This window comes from Oculina patagonica, chromosome 1 (genome assembly GCF_052425735.1).
Source record: "Oculina patagonica isolate OP01 chromosome 1, crgOcupat, whole genome shotgun sequence".
NCBI lineage: Eukaryota > Metazoa > Cnidaria > Anthozoa > Scleractinia > Oculinidae > Oculina > Oculina patagonica.
Window position 1 is genome coordinate 46,450,859 of NC_135758.1, and position 24,703 is coordinate 46,475,561.

Here is a 24,703-nt window from a genome sequence, read left to right on the forward strand (position 1 = left end):
ATTTGCTATAAAATAGGAAAAGGGCGTTTGTTACAAAATTTTGTAATGCAAGCTTTTTCTAAGTCCAAAATATTGTTGTCATTTGGAGGTAATACATAACTAAAGTACAAGTGGAGTCCAAGAACTAAAGGTGATACAGTGGCAAGCCAGTTCTAACATGCAGAGCAATCGCAGAGCAATTAAATTCAACTTTTGTGTATTTCATTTTTTTATTTTTTATTTTGCTTAAATCACAAAACAATTTTGCAAATACATTACATGCATACAATGTGATGCAATAAGTAAAAGTACTGACCTTCGTCAAACACAAAGGCCTAGGATTAATTTCCATACCATTGGCGAGCCGATACACAGGCGATACATGTCAGAAGATTGTGTGACATTTTCGTGTGTAAGGGTCACAGAAGGCATCGTGTAAATTAGTCTGCATCAAATTAACAGCACTTAATTTGAAGCAAATATTATCAGTGCATGTTCAAGCAAAACAAGGACTTCAGATAGTCCACCTTCTCAATCTTTTTCAAGGAACTGCAATCGATTGACCTTCCAGTTTGGTACAGGCTTCTATGGAATTAAAAGTTACGAAACTTAACTTATAAGTATCGTCGATGGTGTAGACAATAATTTCGAATACTTCAGGACTGACGTACTGCATGACTCGTGCGAACTCAGATTTATCCGCTACCTGATAAAGTACGGCACTCACTACAGGCCTGAAACCTCTGTTCAACAGCTGATGCTATAGCAGAAGAAGTAACAGAAAATTCTTACTTGTACTCGCCACAACTCAAGATGGCGAGTCGTGTTGGAGAAAGGCAAATAAATAAGCTCAAATATTATCGATAAAAATGCACGCTCAATCAAACAAAGATTTTAGATAGCTCACCTTTTCAAATGCAATCTGATCAAGAAACTGCTATCGGTTGGCGCACTCAGTTACACTCACAAAGTTACGACACTTCTAAACGGCCTTCTCCACTTCTCAAATTCAAGCTTGAGTTAGTTATCGCGTATTAAAAACTCAAGTACCGTAAGTGAGGTCAAATTTATCCGATGTATGGTCTTTCCTGACCCGAAATCTCAGTCCAACTGCTAGAAATTAAACGTGTTTTGCCGATGCTCTTTGCAGACTGCTGCGAAACACAATCAAACATGGCGGAACGAAAAATAAACAATGCTTCTAGTGCTTAGTTACCAATCCTCTCTGGTTCGATTAATTATTAACTAAGTAACCTTCACCCGAATCTTCCATCGTTCCCTGGCATATAGGCGACGTCATCGCCTAAAAAACTGAACCGCGCCTTCATAACCTAAAAGCCCGCGAAAATGTAACCGGAAGTGATAGGAGGGAATTTAACCGGAAGCTGGTAAATACTTACGAAACAAGCTACATAAAACCATTTATTATATAGCCGCGAGTGTTTTACTGGAAAATAGACCACTCGTAAAATTCAATAAAAAGCAATATTTTACTCATTCGCTGCGCTCATTCGTAAAATATTGCTTTACCACTCGAAAATAAAATTCATATCTTCGCGCCGCCGTGTAATATCCTCTATTTATTTTTGCAAAATAAATATCCTTTGTGTCTAACACGAAATGGAAATTGCTTTGAAAAAATCGTAATTATGTATTTCATATAATTTTAAAATGCTTTATTTTCTCTTTTTCCGGCTTCATCTGAACTTTATCTCGTTCTGAATAGTTAAACCGTAAAATATTCTACCTTTTTCTGGCAAAATAAAGTGGTTGTTGTTTTTCCTAGAACCCAAAGACTAACAACCATTATGCATGTGAGATAGGCAAATTGAAAAGAAAATATATGTTGTTGAAGCCCACAAGGCAGAAAATAGTTGATTATTAACATGAGCATACAATTGAACATAAAATAAAATAAAAAATATGAATGAAGCGAAAAAGAACTTTAAGAGTCTCGTTTATTTAGCTGTAGAGATACAACGACCTAATTGGGGACACTGATCTAGCTAACAATTAAACTAAAAAACTAATAAAGAGGCTGATATTAACTATATATCAGTTATTCCAATCTTAAATCTGAGTGATTTTATAAAAGTTTTTCCAAAGGACGAATCAACAAAATCTCACTAAAGCACTGGCTAAAATAATGATATCAATCTTTTATGTTATTTGATAACCCTGCCATGGGATCCATGGCGGGGTTACATTAATAATTACAATAACATAACTACAATACAATTAAAGAAACTACGTCACGGGGATAACGCAGATTTTAGTCTAAGCTGAAATTAGTGGTAGGCAACTTAACCCATGAAAATCATTATCCTTGAACATCTAATGAAAGATATCACCTTAATTTGGGCAGATAAGTCAACCCATGGCTATAAATATTGATGTTTTGAAGATTGACGGAGACAAACGTTGTAATCTATTTCCATCCTAGCTATCCGCAGCCAATGACGTTTGTTAACAGATTTAGTGCTATAATATAGCAATTGACCATTATTTTTTGGTTTCCTATGACACAAATATATATTTTGGCTGCTCAAAAAGCTGTTTAAGCCGCGAGAAAGCCCCTTTAAGTAAAAACAAATAAATATTTACCTTTAAGAAGCATTTAACGATAAATTTCCAATGAATTCGCAATTTGTTAATACTTAAATTGCTTATAACTTGAATATGAATGATTGATCGATCATTTGTGTTTAGCTTTTTAAAATAAACTTAAGAGCAAAGCCATATATTGACGAATTCTCGGGCCATTAATTGTACTCTTGGATCAAGTAAGCCTGTACATCGAACGGTTCTGCTCGTGGTGCTGAAAAGGACAACCTGGCAAACAATCGGACCACTTTGATTTTGAGAAGAACAATTCCTTGGCGGCAGAAACTGAGGCATCGAATCGGGCACATATAAACTTTTTTCCAAAAGGACCGCAAATGAAGAAATCCCTTACCTGAGCAAAAAATAAAGATAAATAGCAAAAGGACAACTGTTAGACAATATTCTCTATTTCACAAAAACAACAAAGTTGCAAACCCCTTGAATAATGCCGTGTCTATTGTTTTATTCTCCTCATTTTTCACTTTCTTCTATAGTGTATATCTGACCCAAACTTTTAAGAAAATTAATTGATCAATCGAAAGTGCAGCACTTCTCCATAGAGGTATTATGTCGTATGCAAAATGCTTTCAATGTTTGTATTCTGAGTTACGGTTTTGTATACTGTGTTTAGAAATTAGTAATTTCGATATATCTTCCTTAGATTTATGCCCACCATAATGCCTTAGTAATACCAACAACGATGCAATTTGTTTCAACGTCATTGAAACAAATTAATCGGCCTTTTCGTCATGTGGGAGGAAGCAGGGGTAGTAAAAAGGGAGCTTTTTCGTTCTATTGGTAAAAGATATATAAAAAAATTCAAAACGTTATTACGTAACGTGACTTAACAACTAGATCTCATAGTCCAATATGTGAGTTCTAGTTATAACCTAATCCCTACATCTTCCATCCACCACAGTTTAGATAACGTGACTTGAGACATTTAGTAATTGCTTCTCTTACCGATGGCAAATAACAACACTGACGCGTTTAGAGTCACAAAAAGGACATTTATAAAGATAGAGTCGTTTTCTTTCTGGCCTTGAATGATGCCGCAGTTTGTATATATTGCACCAAGACACACATCAAAGAAAGTGATCCACAGTACAAAGGTTTGCAGTCGGTCTTCAAACTTGCCCTTTATTGGTCGGAAGAAGGTGTAAGCCACTCCAAATGCGCTGACTGTTGCCACAGTGAAGCCAATTTGAGAAAGGCTTTCACATCCAAAGAGAAATACCAACGAGATGAGTACCAGCTTACGATACATCTCTGTTATCTCCCAAAACCAAAATTTCGCCTTGTAGTTTTCAAAGAACACTCTCAAGCCAAAGGCAATTTCTTCCTCTTCTTGTGACTCGCGGTACTTGTAAACGAGAAACAAAACCACAAGTGGAAATCCCACAGGATACACCGCAAATGCAGCAGCAATGGGCCAGTACAAGTTGTGTCGAGGAGTGAAACATTGGATGGAGTAATCTGCTCTCAGGAGGGAAATGCACTGATGACTCTGGTCATCTGTGAAGCATGTCTCTACACATGCACCAGGAAGAGGTAGAGTTTGGATTATTGTTTTACTTGTTGTTGGGTAACAAGCCAGTAAAAACAAGAAAATGTTCCGATAGCACGATTTTTTTAAACTAGAAACTGCCCGTAGTTTTTCGCTATTAGGACGATTCATCTTGTTTTTGATGTAACGCTTTTTAAGGAAAAGATAAAGAAGAATTAGGCATACAACCGAGACATTCAAAGCAATTACCCCTAAGAATTTCATGAAATGATCTAGTCGCAGTCGAGAATGAATGCAGCTTAATGGAGCAAATTGCAAAATATTTCCTTCAAACAGTTTCAGGTATTTTTCCATAGAGACCAAAGCTACCGGCCACTGTACCCTCGCTAATGCAGTGAAAATACCAGCAATAACCTGGTAAAATCCAATCACAATCTTAAAGCACGACATGATGATATCTGCGATGGTCCGATCGTTCTCTGTGTGTTTTGAGTCTCCCCAAAGAACCATCAGAAACACAGCAACAAATAATACAATCACCAAGACAGATGAAATTATAGTAATCGTTAACCGTGGACATTTTAAACAGTTATTGAAACGGAGGTAAAAGCCGTTTGTGCAAGTTGCACACAAGGTTCCTTGGTATCCTTCTTGACATTCTGAGTCAATTCCACCCTTGCAGGAGCCAGCGTGAGGACATTTTAGTGGCTTTGGAAGTGAAGCATTAAAGATGGAGAACTTTGTATTGTAATCAGGTCCAAAGGTACGAATGTTGTTAACAAAATTCTTATAATACATCTCCAAATTCAAAGTTTGGTCGGACCATTTCCAGAAATACTCCGGCGCAAGTATCGCTGTATCATTCTCGCAGACAAAGCCATAAGCTGGACAAACTGAACAGGGTCCAAAACGATCCAAGCGATAGAAATTGTGCAGGCATCTGCAGGCACGATAACCAGCAGTCTCATTAGATGAAGTACCTGTATAATAAAGAGTAGATAAATAAAACACTAGCCATAAATAAACCCTCTGAAATCCCAATCAGCTGTATGTAATGCATTTAGTTATCATTTCAGACCTAACTTTTCAGCGTTTTCTAGCTTTGTTCCTAGCGAATGTGGAATACCGCGATTTGCATGATGCTATTATTATCAGTGGAAATGACGTTAGCTCCATGTGCACAAAAACTATTTTCTGTAGTAATATGACATGTTTGATAACAAAGAGAAAACGTTGTATGTTCCTAGCAAATGTATAATATTGACTTTATTTTTATAATTCTATGAACTTTTTTTCAACTTTTGATTCGACGAGAGATCAATATTTCACCAGAAAACAACTTTTTTTTTCCGAAGAATCGTCTGCCACGGTTATTAGACATTGATACTGTTTACCTTATCTTATTTAAGGGGGGGGGGGGGGGGGGGGCATAAATATCCATAGCAAAAAATATATTCGATATTCGATGTAATACTTTCGACTTTCATCTCGGCTTAAGTTAGGTCCGGACGACTGGACTTAATAAGTCTGGACGAATGGAAAGATATTTGCAAGTCGTTCACAGCAAAAATCATGAGTTAACCTTAAAATGCAAGATAGCCGATCAGTGCAAAACGATACTCCGCGCCTAGTTGGTAGACACTACAATTCATGTCGTCAGGGGTGCGAAAAGATAAAGAGGTACTCATCGTCTCTTGTACACATTTTAGTATTGCCAAAATTTCGTTTAGGAGGGATGCTAAAAACATCATCCTTTGACTAAAGTACAAGAGGTAACACTGCACTGTAGAAAATCAGTGAAGTATTCATAAGTCATATATCAAAAACGACTGCGAGCGTTCCATCATATGTTCCTAACAACGGGAAACTCGTGAAAGCACGATTCCGCAGACCCAGTGGTGCTTTTATTGTTCTGAGGTGCGGAAAGCCTATGATGAAACACGAAGCAAAGTGTTTGTTATGTTTTCTCAAACGATTCCCTGCGATATGAATAATAAAAATCTAAGATATTGCTCAAAATTCTAATTTGGGCGTTAGAACACCAAAGGCTTTTTTTGAACCCCAAAAATTGTTGGAGATGGGTATTGCAAAGTCAACAGCTTAAAAAATAAAATATAACCAAATGTGTGGTCAAAGTTTATCGTAAGTGTCAGATTTTTAGGAAAGTTTAGGATCCAGCCAAAGAGTACAAATTTGGTAAATATGGATGCATGCTCGTTGATGTATCAGCATTTCCCAAATCATTTGGACGATTTCGAAGAACAATAATTATGTTTAGACATTTTCAGGTAGATCACTCAAAAGCATTCCATGGAAAAAGTTTGATTTTAAACAAAGTTATGGACAAAAAATGGCTATATCCATTAATAATATCTTAATGACAGCTGTCAACTATCAAAACTTTGTCACAATGCCTATAAACCCAAAACAGTTTTTCGCCTCAACAAATTTCTGTATAATTCTGAGCGAAATGGCGAAAAAAAATTTGATTTTGGCCAAAACCGGAATTTTCTATGAATTTTCAAAGTGGCGGGAAATCGAGATTCGAAAACCCATTACCGAGTCGAAGAACTTGCCCAAAGGGAATGGGTAGAGTGTAATTCGCGACGTAAAACCCTGACTTCGACAGGCTTCACTTCGCTTCGCGTGTTGTGACTTCCATCAGAGCTGGTAAGAGCCGAAAGAAGGCCTAAAAGATGTGTTGTTTTGGATGTAGTAATATTCGAATGTTCATTCTTTATGGTAAAAGTGAGATCCGAAAAGCAAAAACGAAGAAAGAGGTGGATCGATTTTGTGAAATCGAAACGTGCTCATTGTCGACCATTGGTAACCCTCCAAGCATTCCGCCATGAGCTCCGAGTACCTCACAGACGAAGATGATGATTTGTTTCGGTGGCTTAAGGGAGATGAAATCGGCATTTGAGTTATTCCGACCAAGCACGCTCGTTGTGTTTTAAGCGATAAAGCTGGAGATAAACGAAATGGACTGCAGACCTGCAGGCCGTCGATTAGCAGAATGATGCAAAGGGAATACAAAGAACTTTTCTGCCAAATCAGAGCCAGTATTGAGAGAGCTGTTTGGAACTGGCCTGATGATACTCGTTCCCCAGGGGCACCTCTCAATCGCTCCAACTTTTCTATGCCCAATTGTTTTCTCGAAGTTTCGCGTTTCCTTCACCCTCACTAACTGTCCCTGCAATCTTTGCAAAAGTAGTTGACACAATGACTTCGCTCTGCTGTTATTATGGCAAATTTACTACTTGTTTTCAAATTTCATGACTGTCTGCACAAATACCCTCCCTCCCCCCCATCCAATGTTGTAAAATTGTAGCAAAGGGCTTTTAGAAACAAACTACAACATCGATAGGGGGAAGGGGGGTTGGAAAAGTGGGGCAAAAGGATGAAATTAGTCCAAATAACAACAAAATAGGGCCTAAATTGATTGTGTGTCAACACTTTTGTCAATGATTGTGGGTCTCCGAGGATGCAGCCAGCTCAGCCCCAAAACACATTTCTTACCGTACGGACATGCCCGGCAGTCACCGGAACTTGTTCCAGGACGGTCCCTTTCAGGGACAAAAGTTCCAATGCTGCATCTTTTGCAGTCAACTTGCCCCATTTGGTCCTGATAGAAACCACCTGTGAAAATATTTTTAAATAATTATAACCCACCGAGTAATTTTCGCGCGCGCTCATTGGACTTACTTTTTTTTTTTTTTTTTTCTACTTACTTACTTACTTACTTACTTACTTACTTACTTACTTACTTACTTACTTACTGACTGACTGACTGACTGACTGACTGACTGACTGACTGACTGACTGACTGACTGACTGACTGACTGACTGACTGTTTCTTTCTTTCTTTCTTTCTTTCTTTCTTTCTTTCTTTCTTTCTTTCTTTCTTTCTTTCTTTCTTTCTTTCTTTCTTTCTTTCTTTCTTTCTTTCTTTCTTTCTTTCTTTCTTTCTTTCTTTATTTAAAAGAGTTACTCCATTGGTGCTTGTTGTATGTGAGGAGATGAAACTGCAACTTTATCCCACATACGATGCGCTTGTGGAGTAGTATACAAAATATTTTTTTTAGATATTCTGAGCTACCTGCCGGACACATCTCACATTCTGAGCCATTCATGTAGGTACCAGTCGCACAAAGACTGCAGTTAGTACATCTGGAAGTATTAATATGTCCAGGGTTGCAATCATGACACACAAAGCCGGAACCAGTAAAACCATTTGTGTAGTCCACTACTTGGAACAAAAGGATATTAAAAGATGTTGACGGGGCACATTCACTAGGTGGACAAAAAACATCACAATTACAACAGTTACTTGAAGAGAGAAAACCATTCTATGACGCTTAATAAAGAAGAAGTAAAAGTACGCATGTTGTTGTTAAGTAACGTTTTCTTAGCAATTTACAATACCAGGGTTACTTACATAACGGAAGCGTATTTCCCTCGAGGCAGTTGAAGAAGATTTTTACATGTTATAGACCTACAGGTAATTATTCAATATTAGTCAGTTTAAAAAAATGCAAATCTCTCTGTTCTAAAAATGAATAGTTTAATGGTTTTAGATCATCACAATTTTTGAGAAGCTTTTGGTATGTTTCGATACCCATACTTGTGTCTATGGCAAAGTTTAGCTTAGCAATTCAGTTTTCATTGACTAGACTTCGATCATAATTTAAAACAGTACACAATGGGACAGAAGCAGCAGTCTCAATACTTTCAATACGCAATGCCATGACTTTTAAATAAAGAGAAACCTCGATATTCGTATATATGGCTTATTGAAATGGTTAACAAGCACACGCCACTGAGAGATAACAGAGACAGGAGAAAATGGACGCTCACCGTAGGTACAATCCGTGATCTCTCACTAGTATAGGGCATTACTTTTCCGATTTTTACCTCATTTTCTCGTCAAAAACCTTACTAATTTCAAGCACCATGAAACAAAGCATTTAGTACCCACATGTACATACTAAGTTATGGTTGTATTTTTTTTGCAGACCATCGCCACCACGGGATTAAAAGAAAACAACTTTTAAAAACGTTACGTGAAGCAGATGCTGAACTTTGACAGCAAAATGGCCAGGTTCGTAAATTGTTGTAGGCTGTATGTTTTGCTCAATTGTTATCTATTAGCTGCTCCATCGCGCGTCTTTGACCTTTTGGGGAATAAAAATGTTTTACTCTTTCTAAGTGCGTGTTTTTGTCCACATGGTAAAAAAGAAAATGACACGGTGACTTGGTCATTCACTTGCTCATTTGTAAAATATTGTTTTTATCACTCGAAAATAAAATTCATATATTCGTGCGAGCCGCTTTGTAATTTCCTTTATGTTTGTTAGGCTCAGTTTACTGGTGTAACATTCAAGTTGTTATCTTTACTTACACTTTGGCATCAGACTTCATTTCGTCAAATATCCCGTCAGGTAACAAGCTTAAGGGGTTATCAAATATAGTTCTGAAACAGCAATTACAAAAAATAACAATTATCATTCGATGCAATTTTTTCTTCCTTTTCACTGGCCGAGAACCCACCACGTGATCTGCAAATAACTGCCTACAAATAATGGTCTGCTCTTGCGCATTAGCGTCTGACAGTGATTTTGCTACAAATTACATTCTGCTCATGCGTAGTTGTGTCCACTTCCGAGAAAAATGGCAGCTCCTTTTCCAGAGATGAAGAAGAGAGGTTGGATTTGTCTACTAGGCCCGAAAAAACAGCGAAACTACAAAGAAAGCAATGGAATTTCATCTTATTGTATTACGGCAATATCTGAAAGAAAGAGAAATGGATGAAGACCCGCTCGTGTTATCGAAGACGAAGTTACGCTTTCGTCTGCATTAATTCAGCAAGAAATAGTGCGGTTTCCACGCAGTTCCCGAAGGTACTTTGTGTGAAACAAACTCAGTGATCGAATGATAAAACAATTATTGAACTCGGTTCTCGCAAAATATCGTGAATTGTCAGTGGCGAGCAGATCAATTATTTGCCGAAGCCGAGGCAAATAATTGATCTGCTCGCCACTGACAAATCACGATATTTTGCTCAACCGCGTCCAATAACTGTTAATTGTTGCCGTCATATTAAAATGTATACTTTAATGTGAATTTCCGGTCCTGGAAGTTTCATGTTTTAATTTCACATATAATGTTATATCATGGAAACAATTATCTTAATTTAAAATATCGACGAGGTCTTTTACGTTTGGAAGCGAATTCTCCTGACTTGATCCATTGTTTTGCTTTAACTAAACTACTTACAGTAACTTTAAATCATTGAGTCCGTTAAAGGTGTTGCTCTCAACGGGTTTGATTGCATTACTGTGAAGAAACCTAAAGCAAAAACAAGTAATGTTGAACATTAATTGACAAATAAGCTTTACATGCCATGATATGGTTTTTAATCTCAATTGACTCGGTACTTTGACTGAACTTATGACTAACAATGAACAAACTTCTTGTTATTGTATGACGCACAATTTGTATGATGCTTTCCTGATTTAAAATAGTGTTAACGCTAAATAAAAATGTAGCCAATAATTATGACAAAGAGACATCCGATATCAGCGTTAAAGGTATAGCAATCTCGGGCAACATTATGTGAGAATTTTTTCCCGCTCGCAGAGCTGCACGCGGGACATTTCCAAGAGTGTGTGAGGCCATTGAGCGATACATTTTCATTTTACGAATACGACCAGACACTCAAACGATGCCTGCTTTCCTAGTGTTCGGAGGTAGTGCTGCTAAAAAATACTCATATTTCTTCCCATATAATATTAATTATCATTTTACTCACAGGGACCGCAGACGAGTTTCAGCAAAAACATCTTTGGCAATAAATGCCAGATTATTTCCAATCAACATCCTAAAAATAGGACATAGTGTAACTGGATAAGCATGCAGATAAAATTTGTGACACGCCTTTAAGTCTCAATTTTTTTTTTCAGTTATGGCGTTTAGTATTGTGGCTCTAGTTCTAATTGAAGGGAACGAGGTATGAAATTTGCAGATATATATGTACCGTGCAGCATCTAAGTAAGCTGCCAACCCATACGAAAAAAAAAAAAATAAGAGGCCTCTGCGGAGGAGAGAGATATCAAAGGCAAATCAAAGCGCATTCTAAGCTCAATCTTGGAAATTCTAAGTAGAGTTAATCACGATTTTGAAATTCCCCCCGCACCAGCACTGAAAAAATCAACTTTGACGAGTTATTTGAATCACGACAAGCACAAGTTATCTCTTTTATTTCGTAATTGCGCACGTGCCAATTTTGCCATGTTTACACGCGACAAAGGGTGGGTGGAGTTGTTATATATTAAGTTGACAGTATACGTCTATTTTCAATGATTTTTCAGACTCAATGGGTGGAATTATTTGAACGGTTCTGTTACAGAAAAGAGTGCTTATTGAGTGCTCTTTGTTTCGTTTCGCTCCCTCGAACGCCGCTTTGGTTTCGCTATTTTGCCCTCTCGTCTGAATAACAAAGGGAAGCGTTCAATCTAATCTTCTGGCCCGTATCTGGTTAGGAGGAAGGGGGAATCTTTTAATTTGCCATGTAGTAAGCGATGCGATATAATTTATATAAATCTTGTCTCGAGTTACTGCCAGGAATGCAACTTACAGATACCGTAGGTTTGTCAGTCCAGCAAATGTGCGACGATTGATGTGAGTAATGTTGTTGAAGTTTAACATCCTGTGAAGAAGAGCAAACAAAAGGAGCGTTAATTAGAATAAAGTAACATAAAATAATAATATATACATAGAGGAGAAAGCAACATGAAATGAGGCGATGTCAGCTGATTTTATAGCGATAATAAACACTTGCTTGGATTTTACAAGTAACATCTTTGACCTTTACAATCACTTCTTGATAGCTGCCAATGAATGTGAACAACGTCCATAACGCTAAACATATTATAATATTAATAAGAAAAATTCAAATGAACCAACATTTAGAAATGATTACAGACAAAGTAAATAGACACATGATATTTGCCGATGTCCCATTTTACTTACAGTATCAGTAAGCCTCTGAAGCTATTAAATACGTAATCTGGTACTGACTGGAGTTTGTTGAAGGACAAATCACTGCGAGAAAAGAATAAATCATGAACTTACAGGAACTGTCTGTAAATATATTTGTTTTAATCAAGTCGCCTTCAAAAAAAGTGCGAGCCTACCTTACAATGACGTCATCATAATTCCTCTGTATCGAATTGAAGCTTGTTGTTCGAGCCAAAAGATGCAAAGCGTAATTCAGATATCCAGTATTGAGCATTTTTGCCAAAAAGCACCTTCCTCCCCTCCCCCATGCTAAGCTTTGACATTATTACATGTATCTCAAAGCAGTAGTGCAAGGTGTGGGGATAGTCAGTCTTCTAAAGCCTCGTTCAAGTGGCTTTTTTTGATATATTTCAGGATTTTTTCTGTTCAACTTACAGGGCTCCCAGAATAGAGAGATTCTGAAATATGTTTGTTGGCAGGTAATCAATCTGATTGTTAGCCAATGACCTGAAACATAAATCGTAAATTGATAAATTTAGTAATAAAGTATTGCATTCCTTTGCCTCTCTCCCAAGCTGTCCTTCAAAATGTCCTTCAGGTATTTATGGTAGGCAAAGGCAGTCCTAGTTACGTTTTGTTTATGGTCATATGACAGTAATTTATGATAATACATAACACTGTTATCACAAACAAGTACCGTCTCAATGACTCCTCAAACTCCGAATATCCTTTGTTATTCACCTTCGAGCAACGCGCGCGAGAAAGATGTATTCTTTGACATAAAGAAACTAGTAACAAATGATCCTTTCGGCCTTTCGGGCTATATTATCTCACTGTTTAAGTATATAATAAAACAATATTCACCTCAGTGTCGGTGGCGTGTGTTGGATATTTATCCATATATAATATCTATCAACTTTAGCGGTAAAAACATAAAATACCGTTTCATAGATCTTCATACTTACAGTTCCCACACAACTTTCTTTCCAGATTTTGGGATGCGTGATATATCTGCAATACGGTTCTTATCTATTTGTCTGAAATAAAATTGTTAAAAAATGCCCTGAAATTATTTTTATTATTGACAGACAATAGTATCAAGTTCAACAATGACAACTCGATAAAGCTTTAATAGTACAACTAGCAAATGATGCATGAAGCCAATACAATGTATGAAGCGTGTAAATAAACGTTAAAGCGCTGGGCGCATTCGTTATGTTTTTAAAGGGTAGGTTTTTTTACTATGCCGAAATGTAAATGTAAATGTTGTTTATAGTGGTCATGCACTTAGCTTCATTTCTCTTCGAGACAGCTAGTTTACAGATATGTTACTGAAACAGAAGAAGCAAATATTTTTTAATGAACATAGTGTAAAATCTCAACTGGTGATCAAGGATTTGAATTCGGGACAACCGAGAAACAAATCAAGCTAGTGGCAGGGTGGATGGTTTGAACCCGGGACCTGCGGGTTACAACACCAGCGCACTAAACCACTCGGCCACGCTGCCTGCGTGCACTACGACATTGAACTGCAAAAAAATACTTACAAAAGTACAACACTGGTAAGACCGGTCAAATCCGGTACGGATGTCAATAGGTTCTCACTCAAAATGCTACATAAACAAAAATGTAAATATAAAATGTAGAGTGTTAAAATGTAAAAATTAACAATAACAAAACGTATGTTTTGTTACTGTGTAACATAACGTTTTTTTTTTGTTTTGGTGAGAAACAATTTCTGTTTCATATAATTTTGCGATATTTCACTTTCACTACTTTGTTCTTGTTACAATTATATAAAATTATTTGGTGTAATAATGTAAATCTACACACTGCAAAAAACATCTTGACTTGTTCTTTCTTACAAAAGATAAATAATTATAAATAAAATTTAAAATAAATAGTTATAATAATGTATCTATGATGTCATTCTTTTAGAATATTGCATGTAAATTGTGTTCCAGTGGAGAGCCGGACACCTGATCGTCAGCTGGTAATTGAGACTAGCTTAACATTTTTCTATTTAGTTTTGCGTGCAAAACCTTACCATCGACTGAGTTTGTTAAACTGTGCAAACGTTCCATCAGCTATGGTCTCTAGCTTGTTTCCGTGAAGAAATCTAATGTTCAGTAAAAGAGAATAGAAACCTCAATTTCAGATAAAGATTTCACTTGGTAGATTTCGATCCAAATTGTACGAATATGGCCACACGGTTAAATAAAAAATCTCGATGATTTGGTAAGTGCAGAATGCAAAATGGAACAATTGAAAGTATGATGTTTTATATATGTTCGTGTTTATTTGCTTTATTTTACTTTCGGAAAAACTGTTCACAGGCTACTTGTATTCTTCCCCAGGTGTTCCTTACGCTAATCTTTGCAAACGTAACACGACACTTTTGTTCGTTTGTAACAAAATACTTTTGTCTTCCTTGAAAATGCGATAACATGAAACTTTTGTTTTTTGTTTGTTTTACGGCGGCATCGATGACATTTGTTTAATTTAATTAAGTTACGGTTTAGACTGCACGAAAGACGATTCTCAAAAACTAAAGAAACAAATCTAATCAAAAAACATATTTTTCGACAGGTTTTTTAAAACGCAGTACAGCTAGGATATTTGTTTCCTGGTTATCAGGTGTTCACGCCGAAAATCCCGGTGCAAGTTTTTGCATACCTAATTACGAAAGCGCTGTGAAAGTCTCAAAATCTAATTTAATTAATTTGCGGTTTTTACTTGGCGCCAAGAAGTCTGCAGGAAGCCTACCGCAAACACGCAATACAAGCGACGTTCATGATAGTTCCAGAAAACAACGTAGACTAATCTGCGCATGCAGAAATTACGTTGAGTAGTACCACAAGGAGAGCAAAGGGTTTTCTGAAACAAATATATACGTTTGAGATCTTCATATGAAAGAAACGTAGATGTGCTCCAGGTTTTACCTAGGGGTACGGTCAGGTGCTCCCCACCCCCACCCCCTCCACAAGGAATAATTAATGAATTGATATTAATTAATTAATTGGTGATTAAAAGTTTACACCGCGTTAGCGGTTTAGGGGTTTATCACACGACTGCCCACCAAACCATCACAAAAGTGCATTCTGCACTAAAAACGACAGTAACTTTAATCGCACAAAATGATGACAAAAAAGACAACCCTCGAGCCAGGCAACTTCATTTCCCTACCCTGATACAAGGGGGGGGGGGGGAGGGTAGGTCAAAATTCTTAAAAAAATAAAAACCTCAAGGAAGTGGCGTCGAAGGAACTTGACGATTTTCGTGGAATTTAAATGAAAGCCGTTTCAGCAACTCATTTTCTTCAAATCTTCTTGACAAAAACTATACCTCACATAAATAGTATATCCAATAATCTTGTGTTGTAGGTTTTTTAAAATACTCATATCTTTTCAAAAACAGATTTAATTTCGTTTTACTTTTTACAATCTCAAAGCATTCTTGTGGTTTTATTTTTGTTTATTGCTAATGTGTCAGTGGCAAAAAACAATTGGAACTAGTTTATTTGTCTGCTAAAGCTCCATGGTGGCTCAGGTTTAAATGTAGCGCAATTTGTTTTGTCGACTTCAGCTCAGTCGATTCTGGCTTCTGAGCAGAAGGCTCAGATGACTAAATAAAAGACAGAATTGACGTAAACACACCAGAAAGTAATTTTAAGCTTAGTACTTACAGGTACAGAAAATGATCGGTAACTCCTTCAAAAGCGTCCGGTTGTATACAAGACAACTGATTGTAGGAAAGGTCGCTGTAAGTAAACAATTGAACAACAATAAACGATCGGAGAAGTCACTCGTGTTGCTAGATAAATGATAAAAGCAGAAAAAAATGATTTACTTACAGATGGGTTAAATTGTGCATCGCGCGAAAAGTTCCACTCTCGATGCGTTCAAGGTAGCAGCCGCTCATGGATCTATAATTATATGAAATGGAAATTGTCAGCAAATTGAGATTCACTCACCCCGATTTACTCGCCGCATAACTTGCTACAGCATCTACAAGCAAAACCATAAATCACTTTGTTGTCTTTCTTCTCGGCGTAAGCATATGTGGTAAACTTTCTTCGATACTTGACCCAAGAGAACGACAACAGGTTTTATAACTTGCATTTTACTTCTGACATAATCATTATTATTTTCTAAAAATGTGATTTAAGATATACACATACGACCTTTGAGAGGCAAGTAAAAAAATCAGTAAAGAAAAATCGAAAATTTATAATCATTATAAATGTGGTCTTCATAAAAGTTTTTTTGACATTTGTAAATAAGCACATATCGATTTATTTATGGTTTTTCTAACTTACAGATAATCCATCCTGTCAAAACCAGCAAAGACATCTGTGGAAAGGGCAGGCCCAATCAGTGGATTCGAATCGATATCCCTGATAGATTTAATAAAATTAATAGCAGCTCACCACTGAATAAATTTATCTCAGTCTTACATACAGGAATATTAAAACTATGAAAAATTAAATCCAGGCAAGTGTTGTCGAGTTAACGATACAATTGTGATTAATGAAAGCTGTTTAAAATTTTAGCTTGGATGCAGAAGCCAGAAAGAAGTAACAAAAGGCTTTGACGTTGAAATTAATCATATTTTTTGTACAATAAACCTTATTATGGGAAGTAAACGCTACCTTAAAAGGTTTTTAAAATTAACGCGACTATTATAGATGATATTTGAAAAATGCATTCGCCGTGGCAAACAAAAAAGCACACATAAATGTATAAAGAAGGTAGTGTGCTTTTAAATGTTTTATGTAAAAAAAAAAAGAAAAATCACTTACATGGAACGAAGCCGCTTTAATTCTTTGAGAACGACTTTTAAGTCACCAAATGAAAATTGGTTGTCGCTCATTGCACTGTGGAAGGTAAATAAGCTAACTTCAGTGCTAGTAAGGTATCAAGTTCAAAAATATAAGTAAGGTAAGGTATAAATTTCAAAATCTTAATGATAATCATAATAATCTTATGGAGTCATAAAAACAAAAATAGGACAAAAACCCACATAACTGAAAATAATGTATTGACGGCTTTGGGGGAAAACATATTCAACTTTTCCATTTGTCCCACACATCTCAATAAAAAATGCTTATTGGTTCAAACTATCGTGCAGTAACCAGTTCAGTCGAATGCTACGACAAAATTTAAACAACAAACATTTTTTTTTTATTAGTTGCATATCGAGAAAAGTTACTTACATGTCTTCCACGCTTTCTGGAAGGTAAAATCCTCCTTTAATTAAGTTGTTTCCAAGATTTCTGAAACCAATCATAAGCAACAATGCTTTCGAATAGTTGTCAAACCAGTTTAGGAAAGCTCTTGTAGGAAAGGTCACAAAAATAACAGCATTTTACAAATTTCAATAATGTCTTTGTTGCTCTGCTACATATAATAATAGCGATTTTGCAAATGGGAAATGTATATACACTCGTGTCGATAACTATTATATAATCAATTATATAATTATAACTATTATAGAATATAATCTAATAAAAAAGAAAACTGTTCAATCAGGTTTATTTGAATTGCGTCGCATTTTTTGAAAGGCCCTATCTATAATTTGTCCTGAATCAGTTGACTCCAGGACACATATGATTATCGGCACATATTAGTAAAAGAGAAACCTAGACATGGTCTATCGCTTTTTGGTTTTTGATACCCGATTGTCCTTACATTATTTTTAGTGACGTCAGATTCCGGAAGGTGTTTTGTGGAATAACCCTCAGAAGGTTCCTTGAGAGGTCTCTGAAAGGAAAAAAATACAGGGAAAGAATTGGCATGTTTATGCTCATATATAGACACTTATATTGAGTGTTTAAAAATATGATTTTGTTTTTATCTTTTACTTACAGTTTTTTCAACCAATTAAGGTTTTCAAACGAGTCTTCTGAAATGGAATACAAATAGCATCCAGAGAGATCTCTAAAGGAAGAAATCACAACATTTAAATGTGAATAAGAATCAGTCGAGGTAACCTCAGTGGAAGATTTCACAAAGAACTTACAGCTCCGCTGTGTTGAAAGGAATCCCTCTCGGTATGTACCCAGTAGCGTTGCATTTAACTCTTACACGCGTCTTGCCAAAAGAAGCACAGGTGCACTCGTCTGGGCAAGCGCTTCCACACGTCACTACAAGCCACAGAATCAAGGTGATCAACTTCAGAATAATTGTACACATCACTGTAGAGCCGACCAACTGGTGTCGTCTGGTATAAAAGAGTAAGCGAGAATTGGTTATAATTGGCGGGTGATAAAGCTTGAAGAAACAGAAATACAACGAAATGTTCTCTTCGAGATTTGAGGTAATGGCGTACCCGCATTCTTATGACCATGTTTATCGATTGAAATAGTCATCTTTTTTCTATAATCTGCGTTTCTTCATCTGCCATCTTCAGCCGCAGTTCCTTTTGAAGAACGCAGTTTAGTATGGAAGAAAAATGGAACAATAACTAAATTCTAACTATCTGTTATTATAGTTCTTGTTTAATATAACCTGCCTAAATAAAGTTTCACTCACACTTCTATCCGTGACTTCAATGTGAGCTCCCTATTAGAACGTTAACAAATCTAACGGTCTTCGCCACACGCTGTGGTCCACTAAGCTGCATTTGTAATATGACGATTCGGACGTTTTAAAGCTTAGTTGAGAGACTAGAAGCTCTGCCATTCAGAAAGAATGACTCCTAAAAAATTTGCATCGGAGAGAGGATCGAAAGCATGGGCGTGATTAAGCATTAACGCCAACATTGGACAAGTAATTTCGAATTCTCCCGGAATTATAGGCTTTTATCGCTTGATTTTAAGAAAAGACAAAGATTTTAAGTGATCAACCGAGTTCATTACAGCTTTATAACAGCAAGTGCATGCTAGCCCAATGTTTCTTGCTTTTGAAAAATAAACAAACGATACAATTGGGAGAAAATAATAGCGTTATATAATAATGCCTGAACATCATCAAGTTATTAAAACTGAGGTTTTTGGAAGCAATGCCCTCTGTTTATTTTTTACTTTCGACGGAGCACGCACAAAAGCCTGATGAAAGAAAAGTCGAAATGTTTTGTGATATTCCTTTTAGGTTCTATTTGATGACAAAGTAAGAGCTTGACGCGAAACACTTACAATCAACACACAGTCAATTTGAATGACAATTACTTTCGATACGTACCTTGATGCTCGTTTTTTTTTTTTTTTTAAAAAAAAGAAAAGCATACCTTACAAAGTAAAGACAAAAATAAAAAAAATGTAAAATTGCATGACGGTTTGGCGCCCTATCATGCTATTTTATGAATAAAATTATTTTTTTCAACTGATACCACAATTGCTAGTTTTCTGAATACATTGATAGAATTGTTGACCAAGGTTCGAACGGACGGAGATTTAGGTGTGATACTACTAATATCGCCCGCGTGCGTCACAGTTAGCACGTGTTCGCCCCATTTCTTTTAATTTATTGTCATGCTAAGATAAGAGACCAAACTCGTTTTACTTAGAATACTTGTTATAAAAAAACTTAAAAAAATAGGTATATTGCAGAGTGTGGAAAATGTTCCCGAACACTTAATAATTGTCGTAGTTTTGATAAGAACTTTCATGACGACTGACTGTACATAAAACTAAACGGAAATGACTAAGCAAAGCTTGGTTAGTTAAGTGAACATACAGGTATTGAGCTACCCGAGGACGCCTTTCCATTTCCATTAACGAGAAAATAATTTAATTAATTTAATTTAAATAAATAATTTAAGTCTGACAAAATTTAAAAGTCACTCTAAAAGGGCTACGATGATATCTAAACTTCCATCTCTTACCCTTACTTTCGTAACTCTTAACCTCGGTCAAAGACATGTTCAAAGAGCTCGTCAGAATATTTGTCGTAAGTTTCGAGCCATTATTTTGATGACATTAATGCCATAAAAAAGACGATTATCATTACCATCATTTATTTAAGATCGCAGGAAGCTTTAACACATTTATTAGGCTCGCTTCCGAAAGACTTGATTGACATCAAGAAACTTGAGGTAAGGATTCCTTGCTGAAAAGAACGATTTGATCATCCTAGTGGTGAATTTACATAACCAAAGAAAAGTTAAAACGCTTAGAAGCTGAAAAATCTGAAAACTATATTTATAAATGATTGCTTGTTGATTCACGCTTGACACAATACGCGAAAAAACTGAGCTGCATTTGCAAGCGGTATAGTAAATTAATCAACGAATTACTACTGTCATTCGTGAAAACGTAGCAAAAGAAATGCCACTTCTCGTTAGAGATAAGTCATTTTGTTTGTTTTGACTTCTAAGCTTTCAGTACCTTGTTCACTTTATTATCAACCACGTTTATAATGCAGCAATCAAAGCTCGGGCTAAACTAAAGTTTATGCACTTACTGATGTATATATGTACAGGTTAGTATGCATGTGTACCGCCGAAAATAATGATGCACAAATTTCACGGACGACCTCAACGGATTAACACAGAAAAGGTCGAACTGTTGGATATCGAATATATTGTTGCCGTTAGATGTTTTTTTGCAAGCCCGACTTATCTACTCGCATCCGATTGGTTTAAAGACAATGGAATTTAGTGTGCCACGTAATAGTTTGCACATGCATACATTCAGCAGCACAGTGGTGAGAGCGCTCGCCTCCCACCAATGTGACCCGGGTTCGATTCCCAGACCTGGCGTCATATGTCGGTTGGCTTTGTTGCTGGTTCTCGTCCTTGCTTCGAGGGTTTTTCTCCGGGTTCCAATTCAAACAGGATTGAGGACCCGCATGAAAACCCGCTAGAGCTGAGCCCGCTAACTTTCTTAACAAGCGTTATGGCATCAACTTAGATATGAACTTATTTTTTGGTCTTTCAAGATCGCCAATCAGTTTAGCGTGAAGGACCCTGTCCCAGTTAGATCCGTTCGTGTGTAGTATGTAAGATGTGTGCGCAAGCTGCAATAACTGTTACGTAGGCGAAATCAGCCGATAGCTTTTCCGAAAAGCTTGCGTGAACACTAAGCCACTGACAAGGCTTCTCACGAAGCATTTAACATGTACACATGCAAGATTCTAAACAATGCTTTAGTTTATGTTCGCCTTATTGCTTCATTAGTACAATTTTATTATTTGTTTTCAGTGTCCTCAATTAGCACAACAGTGCTAAATACATAGACACAAAGTGATTTTTTCATTTATTTTAAATCTTATTTTAGATCATGCTTCCACCACCTTCCAGCTTAAGATAAAAGAAGCTAGGACGTACAATGAGAGCAACCCACTTTGAACCACCAACTGCACCATATAAACTTAAAACTCCTTTTACATGTCACGCATTACCGCACATTTTTTTAATTTTTCTGTTACATTTTTGTCATTATAAGTATTTTTATTTACTACTAATAATTTCAAATTATAAATGTGTGCATTTATCTAGACTGCTGCTGTTAACATGTTATCTTATTCATTGGTTCTGCATACAGGCTACTATTTTTAAAAAGAGATGATTTTAACAAAGCAGCAGCTACTTCTTGTTACCATTTGCCTGGTTCTCAACGCCATCATTTGTTGCGCGGGATATCCCCCGGGATTGGAAATCAAAACACTGGAATTCTGCGGTAAGACTTTTTTTTACCATTTCAGCTCAAAGGTACACAAATTAGCACCTCTGATCAGAAGAAAAATTTCTTAGCCGTCGTAATCACCATAACAGTTAAACACGTTCTTTATGACTTTTTCTTTCTTCCTGTGATACAACTGTTAACTTACAAGAAGGTAAAATTATTTCTAGAACTAAGTTCGGGGTCTCACTTACAACAATCAATAACTCAATCAATCAATCAATCAATCAAACTTGACTTTGCGAGGGTGACACGTTAAAGGTTTTCAACTAATAAATTTGTGGCCCTCTACAATATACTAAGAGTTAAAAATCTACTGCAAACAATAATCTAATTTGAAATTTAGTTAAACCCTAATTAAAAATCGAAGTGTAAGTTAATAATTTAAAAGCTAAGCTACAAGGTTAATCCAAAAATTATTACTAAAATTTCCAATCTAAAAATTGACTTAATTTAAAATCAGGGGATCTTAATTTAACAAATCTAACAAAGTACAAAGTCATTTTTTTATTTAGCAAATCCATCTCATGGCGAGACCAGTGGCTGTACATATATAGATGAAAAAAAAAAAATACAAAATGATACAGAAACACCATACACAAGTCTCATTATGACATGTACCTAGCAAATAAGAGTTCAGTGAAGCTTTTCCTGGTATGTAGTCTATAGTGGGTGGTCTACTTTTTTCTCTTTCTCTCTGAAGCAAATGTGAAAGCTGTTCCTAATAATAATAATAATAATAATAATAATAATAATAATAATAATAATAATAATAATAATAATAATAATAATAATAATATAATAATAATAATAATAATAATAATAATAATAATAATAATAATAATAATAATAATAATAATAATAATAAAAATAGTTTTATTAATATTACAGTGTTATTTCCACACGTGCTCAATGGTGCTTTTCAGAAAATATACATGCGTGTAACATTACGCTTACAAATTAGCATTTCTAACTATTCCGACGGCACGTGTCTCAAACGCCTCCGACTTTTTGTTCTGGTAAAAGGACACGCCAAAAGAAGCTCAGCTAAGAGCAGCATTTCAGTTATATTTTTCAAGGTTTGCTTTGTTCGAGTGACATTCATGTTTTAAACTACAGGTCCTCGTGACGAGACTGCAAAGATCAACATTTCCCCTTGGCCTTTTATACGATCTGGAGAACGAGTGAATGTAAGCGTGACCTTTACTCCTGGTAAGCCGGTTATGTTTTTAAATGAAGTTTAAAAAGGAATGCTTTACAGTTAGTGGTAAGCTACGCATTGTGCGGGACTGAGAAGTTTCTTGGTGTTGTGGTTGGTGGGATGGATCAAAGGACGAAAAAAAAAGATTCAAATGGCAATTAATCATACCCAAACCACAGCAAAACAACTAACCAACTATATTTTCTGCGACTCTAAGATAAACCAGCACGAACCCACACAATACCATTGTTTATGAACCAATTGGATTCGAGTGGGTAACCTCTTCGTCGGTGTGCTTGACGCGAAGACGAAAAACTACTTTATGTATGGACTCGCAACACAAAAACGGAATTTTAATGAGAAATATTACCTCTATCATCGCGTTTTCGAGACTGACCCCAAGATTTTAAAAGATAGATTTCTCAAAGAAGATAAAAGCACCCGCTAAGTTCGATCGGTGACTTCCACGGAAAATTAATTAAGCCGTGTCATTTTTAACATCGAAGTTTTAACATCGAAGTTTCTCTCTAACAGCGGAGGACGTTTTTGCCGCGACGTTTCAGTACAAAGTGATATCAGTATCAGACGGCCAAGTTGTTGCAAGAGGAAGGGATAATGCTTGTCGTCAGTTACCAGACCTATGCAGTTTACCTGCTGGTGGTGAGTAACCTCCAAGGAGAAAAAATACAGATGATATGGGATTTCAGCCTCGCACTTGCATCATGAGGTCAATAGATATTTTACCGTCATCTGGTTTTAGTTCCTTGTGTTTGCTCATCAATATCAGAAGAAACAGATAAGAATTTCATAATTCAAGAAAAAGTGATGTATTTGCCGTTAAAGTTGGTGCTTAATCTCTCTAATGTCGGTAATATTTTCTTTTAGAAACTCACGTATGGAGGTATTCTGATGTTATGAGAGCATTCCCACCAGGTTTCAAGGTAATTATTATATTAACTGTATATTGTAGTTAATAGGATTGTAAATAGCGTATCCCCTGATACATATATACGATTGCAAAATAACCTTAAATTAAATGTATTCACACGTTTGAAATATTTCTGATAACAAAGCTAATGTTATATCTATTTTTTTCTTCAAATTATTAGATGACCTTCAAAGCAGTACTTCAACTGTATAACGAAGAGCATTTTATGTTCCTGTGCTTTGAAGCAGTAGCTACGCTACACTAGGAAGCAAGCTGGAGCCATCCATTTTAATGTAGATACGTCAGATATGCCACGTTTTTTTAACGTTTAAAAACGTTAAGTTTAAATTTATTGTAGTTAATTCGCTTTAATTCTTCGCAGTTTTAAACATAACTGTTCCCTGTTTGGTGGCTTTAAACTTAATACAACAGTGCAGAGATTCGTGTCTAGTTTGAAATATATCGTTTAATGTCTATTCCGAAAAATGCTCCTTTTTAGTTACTTTTTTACACAATTCTATTTGTACGTTTACTATCTAAACATCTGTTATATCACCAGTATAAAATAAATAAATGAACAAAATATTGTCCTTGTGTCATATGCCTACATGGTTAGAAGTTGGTGAATTAACCAAGGTAATCGATTTCTCGGATAAATAAACCAGCACGAACAAGACAAACCATGTCTCAACATCCTGTCAGCTTTTAACATACTAAACAAATTACCAGCCTGTGAATATTCGAAAATGCCTAACAATTTTCTTTATTCAAAAAAGATAATAAATAATTGGATCTATTCCAGCTAGCATACAACATAGTAACAGACATGATGTCGTGTAGGGG

At 36.1% G+C, this 24,703-nt stretch overlaps 2 protein-coding genes across 2 annotated transcripts; one reads left to right on the plus strand and one right to left on the minus strand.

The window, feature by feature from the left end:
* Positions 1-1,468: 1,468 nt before the first annotated feature.
* LOC144633683 (uncharacterized) lies at positions 1,469-18,730 on the minus strand. Its single transcript, XM_078492541.1, has 23 exons — positions 18,643-18,730; positions 18,131-18,331; positions 17,977-18,048; positions 17,800-17,871; positions 17,325-17,384; positions 16,911-16,985; positions 16,428-16,505; positions 15,963-16,034; positions 15,795-15,869; positions 14,157-14,228; positions 13,657-13,722; positions 13,075-13,146; positions 12,545-12,616; positions 12,122-12,193; positions 11,727-11,798; positions 10,902-10,970; positions 10,367-10,438; positions 9,492-9,563; positions 8,529-8,585; positions 8,190-8,383; positions 7,610-7,729; positions 3,547-5,070; positions 1,469-2,935 (listed from the first exon to the last, which is right to left on the minus strand). Exons 2-23 carry the CDS (start codon positions 18,301-18,303, stop codon positions 2,742-2,744), a joined length of 3,405 nt encoding a protein of 1,134 aa, XP_078348667.1. The 5' UTR covers positions 18,304-18,331; positions 18,643-18,730; the 3' UTR covers positions 1,469-2,741.
* Positions 18,731-20,079: 1,349 nt separating this feature from the next.
* LOC144650984 (uncharacterized) lies at positions 20,080-24,445 on the plus strand. Its single transcript, XM_078510836.1, has 6 exons — positions 20,080-20,143; positions 21,594-21,728; positions 22,851-22,943; positions 23,467-23,592; positions 23,818-23,873; positions 24,042-24,445. Exons 2-6 carry the CDS (start codon positions 21,614-21,616, stop codon positions 24,123-24,125), a joined length of 474 nt encoding a protein of 157 aa, XP_078366962.1. The 5' UTR covers positions 20,080-20,143; positions 21,594-21,613; the 3' UTR covers positions 24,126-24,445.
* The last annotated feature ends 258 nt before the right edge of the window (positions 24,446-24,703 follow it).

Coding starts and splice junctions, on each gene's coding strand:
- LOC144633683 (XM_078492541.1), bottom strand. CDS start 18,303: ATGTGTACAATTATTCTGAAGTTGATCACCTTGATTCTGTGGCTTGTA. Junction 15,870..15,962: donor ATGCACAATTTAACCCATCT/GTAAGTAAATCA, acceptor GTTTACTTACAG/CGACCTTTCCTACAATCAGT. Junction 11,799..12,121: donor TTCAGAGGCTTACTGATACT/GTAAGTAAAATG, acceptor TCTTCTTCACAG/GATGTTAAACTTCAACAACA.
- LOC144650984 (XM_078510836.1), top strand. CDS start 21,614: ATGATTTTAACAAAGCAGCAGCTACTTCTTGTTACCATTTGCCTGGTT. Junction 21,729..22,850: donor CAAAACACTGGAATTCTGCG/GTAAGACTTTTT, acceptor TTTAAACTACAG/GTCCTCGTGACGAGACTGCA. Junction 23,593..23,817: donor ATGCAGTTTACCTGCTGGTG/GTGAGTAACCTC, acceptor ATTTTCTTTTAG/AAACTCACGTATGGAGGTAT.